We start from the raw sequence: 5,350 nt of genomic DNA, 5'->3' as shown, positions 1-5,350 counted from the left end.
GAGAGAGAGAGAGAGAGAGAGAGAGAGAGAGAGAGAGAGAGAGAGAGAGAGAGAAAGAGAGCGACGGTTTGCAGTTTTAACGGTTGCGGCGACTTGTAAATTCCGCGGAAATGATAGCGGTTGTTTAATAAGTTTAACCGGCAAACTCCGACTGGTGAGAAAGATCGCCGTAAGATTTCAAATAAATATCTAGTGCACCTTGCAGATTCGAGAAGCTCTCTGCTTCTTCACTTGCTGTCATTTAGCTATTCATAACTGCAGAAACGACTAATCTCGCAGTTCGTTAAAACTTTATAAAGAGTAAAAAGTTTCGTTTTTCGGCACTGAAATAATAACGAACAGTTGAAAGCGCCACGGCGAGATGCCGCGCCGAAATACACATCTCCGAGATACAAAAGCACGTTGTACAATAGCGTGCGACACACTGAACTGTTAAACTTAACTTCCGTAATCTCGAGTAACTAAATTTTTTAGGAGAAACCTATTGCTAAAAATGGATCTTACCGTTCTGCCGCTCGAATAAGCAACAGACTGGTCGCAGCTGCGTACTTATTTGGGTTTACACCCGCTGTTTTCTAATAAAAGTTTAATGGCTGCTCAATTAATTTATCGAGTTTACTTTGAAATAAGAAATACGTCGCTTCTTGTTATAAGTTTCTCAAACGTGAGGCAATTTTGCAAAACTTCCTAAATAATTCAAGCGTTATAAATTTGATTAATTGGAATTCCTTCCTGATTATTGATCTTCCTGAGCGATTTTGAAGTGTTAACCTGTTAGTGCGATATTTTCAATAATAATAATAATAACATTTGTTATGTCCGTAACTAAGGAGTCAAAAATAAAGTTAAGAAATTTCGCATTTAAATTTTATAACTCGAAAACATAATAAGGCAAGAGAACGAAAGCAGCGTATTTTTCTTGAATTTTTCCCAACCTTATGTGTACGTACTCCCGGTAGCGCCATGAATTTTAAGATATAATACTGTGTATCTATTATCTACAGAATTAATTTTGTAAAACAGATTACTCCCTGGACCTTCCGCAATTATTCTAGTTTCTCTTTCATTTTTACTTTTCTCTATTGGGCACAGTACACTTTGTGCTGTTCTGTAGGATACCCTTCAACATTAATTGTAATCCTTTATTATCCGAGTTATTTCGACTTTACCGTTTTACTAAACCGCTCGCATTCATCCACTTTAACAAACTCGACTTAACTGCAAATTAATAATGACAACTCGGTTACTTCGTTATGTCTCGAGAGACATTTCGTGAAACGTCTTTTGTTTGCTTGTAACACTGCTGAAGCTGATACTGATATCTCGATATTGTGAGGTAAACAAGTCGAAGAAAAGTCAGTACCAACTCAGCCCAAGAACCTGTCATTGAAATTAAGATCAGGTATTCTCCGGGGGACATTTTTATATAGAATGTCCCCCGGAGGAAAAGTGCCCAAGTAGTTGTAATTGCTCGATTTGTTCCGGAAGTGGAGTTTACCATTTTTCAATTTTACGTTTTGTGCCAACTCTCCTACAGGCTACGCTCGTTAACGCGCCGAGAGATTTATCTTCCGCTTTCCTTTCGTCCTTTAGCTGTTTATCGATCCTCTTCTTGCCGCCGCTCTATTCGTCACGATCGTTACGGGGGAGTAATTAGCGAGCTGAAAGTTGGCGGCACCTATCTGGACGCTCGAGAAGTCTCTTTCAGGAATACGGAAAAGTAAGATGACGGCGGCAGTCTTCTAACTTTGCAAGATTTCTACACTAAGTGAAGTTAAGACGGATCCATTGCTTCAGAAAATGATTATGTTTGAATCGCCGAGTACAGCCAGTTAATAACAATCTTTTTCGCTACTCTTCGTCTCAGTAAAAAAAAAATGTTTTAAGTGTCCTACGTAACGATGACGTTAAAAAGTTCTGCCTGTGTTAATGATTGACTTTCGAAATTAGAACGAGAAGATTGTAAATTTTAAGAGCGGCGTTGGTAAATCTAAAAAGATGAATGCGACGTAACTGCGGTAATGAACTCCGTGCACGCGGCAAAAACCTTTGTTTGGCATTGCGACTTGAGCAACACTTGAACAATCGAATGCAAGTAAATTCACAATGTCCTTTTAGCGACGGCCTCGCGTTGACGATGTAAAACTAGTTATGAAAAGTCCCTTACAATCTAGCTGTTCTGATGGATCGGTCGTGCTCGATGCGGAATTCTCCGCAAATCAAATTAACGACTTTTTCTTTCCACACCATTCTTTCGCCAACGTCGGCAAACAACCAGCTTATTTTACAGCTCGCTCGTTTCCACTGCACGGAAATACATTTGTCATCCTTATGCGGAGTCATCCATACGTAGAAATAAACTATAATACCCATTTCCGCAAGAACGTGCTGAATGCCGGTCAAATTGCGATGTATGTGACCACAGAGAGATTTTACTTTACAGGAAATCGATTATTTCATTTATTATTATACCTCGGGAGGAGCTCGCCCATTTCAGTTATTTATATCACTGCCTCATATCATATTCCATTTGTTTCCCAGTAATGATAAAACCGTATAATATTTCCGCGCGAATATTATTCTCATTATATCGCTAAAATGACTAAGAAAAGAAATAAGAAATGACAATAAAAAGATTTAGTTTCAGAAATAATTAAAATCTTGTGTTTCACGTTCTTCTTTGCGATTCATATCTATATATTTATTTGAAATTTAGAACCGATATTTCTCTCAAAGAACAGGACCAACGATGTCATAAAAATGTGATAAATTTATGAATCACGATACGTTTTTTGAACGCGATTTGTTTAAAAGAAATAAGGTAAAACGAACAGCGAAAGTAATAGCGTGACAAGCCGCGAAGTTGCAATTCGCGCATATATTTGGATTGACTGTGCCAGACATTATTTATATTTCGCGATTCAAGAGCCTCGTCGACGTGACGTAACTTTGGCTGCTCCATAGGAGAAAAGATTAAAGAAAAACACGCACGAAAGGTTACGATGATGAAGTCCGACGTCCCGCAGTGGGCCAATTTGCCGCGAAAAAATATCTCTCTTATGTGTTTCACAGGTCTGTTCAAACTACAGGATCTCGTGAAATCCCCGCCATCCGTGAGAACTGAAATGTACATTCGTCAGGCAGGTCCTAGATCCTACAGGCAGGTCCTGCGGGAGATCAGACACAAAGAGATTTTCAAGCTGATTGTTGACACGGATCCGGCGCACATGCAGCAATTCTTTCGAGCGGTGAGTTCTGAACGACATTTCGATAACTACCATCGTTATTTGTGGTGCTTAAACGTTGGCCGCGACATTTTCTCTTTTCGCACGCTAGAAATTTTCGCCACCCCTATGTTTTTTTTGTTTCGTACACAATTGACCATTCCTCTTCCATCACCCGAAAAACACCACAGCGCGAAAACCAGACGTGAGTGTGGCGTACCGATTTTTCTATTTTTTTTTCCACGCCGCTTAATCTCCCGCATGATAAACCTGACAAGTTGTTTTATCCATACAGATATCATATGTATAATATTTTTTTCGACACAATGTAAAACAGCGCAGAAAAGATAGCAAATCATGCAAAACGAGCTATTGAAATTTACTCACGCCGTTATTTACATACGTCATTATTCTTCACTTCGAATAACGCAAAAATACTAGTAACAAATATCCTCTATAGATTTTTCCTCGTCAGTTTATAAATATGCTTATTCCACTTCTAATGTTTGGGTATTTTTCACATCTCTTATCTTTTTCTCAAAAACCTGCGTATATATGTAATTCGTTTAAAATACGGAGGATAAACTGTGAATGTGTAGTTCAAGCGAACAGATGCTATGCACACGCGGAACGGAACTAAGTTAAAGCTTGCCTCATAAAGGGGAAATATTACAAGCTCTCGGCGAAAAATCTCCCCGTGTGCTCTTTTGCGAACTGACAACGTTTTCCGCGGTGTAGCCGGAGAAAGAGAGCGCGAGGAAAGCTGCCGATCGATGCAGCGGACGCAGCGCGGGCGATACGATGCAGTTTCGGCGTATCTATGGATCGTGAGTGGTCGTCCCTTGTCTCACGGGGGACACTTAATCTTAATACCCATCCAAGTATATCTGTTAGGTCGCGTCGAAAACGATACACGCAGGAAAAGCAGCTCGAACGATCGTATAGATGGAACAATGGGAACAACAAGTTGTTTACCGGATGTAAAATGAAAAAGCAGAAGGATAAGAGAGAGGAGGGAGGGGGTGGCACAGAATGAGTGGAACAGAGATCCACACGCGTTCAGGGTGCGCCGCGACTCGTAAATAACTTCCCCAGAATCATGCGCGAGACTCGGCGCGCGGAGATTAAAAGGACTCGTACAATTAGGATTAATGGCGGCTGCGTTGCAGTTTTTTTTTCCTGGCGACGCTTGTTTTGCCCATGCGGGACTATCTCTCGGTTTGAAAAAGGAACCGGAGAAGGAAGGAATGTAAGGGCCGACATGGCTGGAAAAAACATCGTGTACGGAATCGTAATAAAGCCCTTTATGTTGCGCGCGGCTCGCGACGCAAAGCATACTCGTGTTCTGTAGTTCGCGTTCGTTGTAATTGAACCATTCGTTACGATACTCGTTATTACAGACAGTCAAACTTTTCAAGATTCTTTGAGCAGTATATGGTTGCGAAAGTATTGGGTTGCGATCCATAAGTTCGTGCGGATTTTCAAACAAAATGCATTTTATTCTAGCTTAATGATCGATAATATACGCGTCGTTTTGTGTTCGACAATCTTTTGCGTAATTTCATAATTCCTCTTTCGTAAAATTCTTGTGTTTTTTCGACGAAGATATATTCCAAGTGATTTTTCACATCTTCTAAAGAAACGAAGTTCATATCGTCAAGGGAGTTTGGCAATGAGCGAAGCGGATAATGATTCGAGCAACATTGGGTGAATATGGTGTGAAGGAGGCAAAGCATCACAACCAAATCTTTTACGGAATTTTTATAGAAATACAAAAATATAATGCACCAGAAAAACTTATTACTGCCTCCTATTTTCACAAAGATAGTTGTACTTCCTTAAGAGAACTTGATAAGCGTCGATAACGTATAGCGATCATCAAAAAGTAGAAAACGTTATCATCATTTATCGACAATATCGAATTTATGTACACATAAATACTTATGGAATAAAGACGATCGTTAAATAGGCGCTAACATGATACCGCTATCATCTTTTCACAGATGCAAGTGTGTGTGCTACAATTTTCTTACACAAAGACGTTATGTAAATGTGAATGCCACGTTGTCGATATTCGCATTCTTTCCAAAATAGGCTCTTGCTACTTTTATGATAAATTCTTCAAA

General features: G+C 39.8%; 1 protein-coding gene across 1 annotated transcript in view; it reads left to right on the top strand.

Moving 5' to 3' along the window:
- The window catches only part of LOC116851561 (glutamate receptor ionotropic, kainate 2-like), a 78,419-nt gene that overhangs the window by 2,208 nt on the left and 70,861 nt on the right, over nucleotides 1-5,350 (top strand). Inside the window, exon 2 of the mRNA XM_032831109.1 lies at nucleotides 3,073-3,248. Coding sequence (XP_032687000.1) covers nucleotides 3,126-3,248 — 123 coding nt within the window. The 5' untranslated portion in view covers nucleotides 3,073-3,125. The remainder of the gene's footprint in view (nucleotides 1-3,072; nucleotides 3,249-5,350) is intronic.

This window comes from Odontomachus brunneus, unplaced genomic scaffold, assembly GCF_010583005.1.
Source record: "Odontomachus brunneus isolate Ranch 3 - 2012 unplaced genomic scaffold, Obru_v1 Obru_scaffold_178, whole genome shotgun sequence".
Lineage (NCBI taxonomy): Eukaryota > Metazoa > Arthropoda > Insecta > Hymenoptera > Formicidae > Odontomachus > Odontomachus brunneus.
This window is presented reverse-complemented; position numbering and strand designations above follow the sequence as displayed.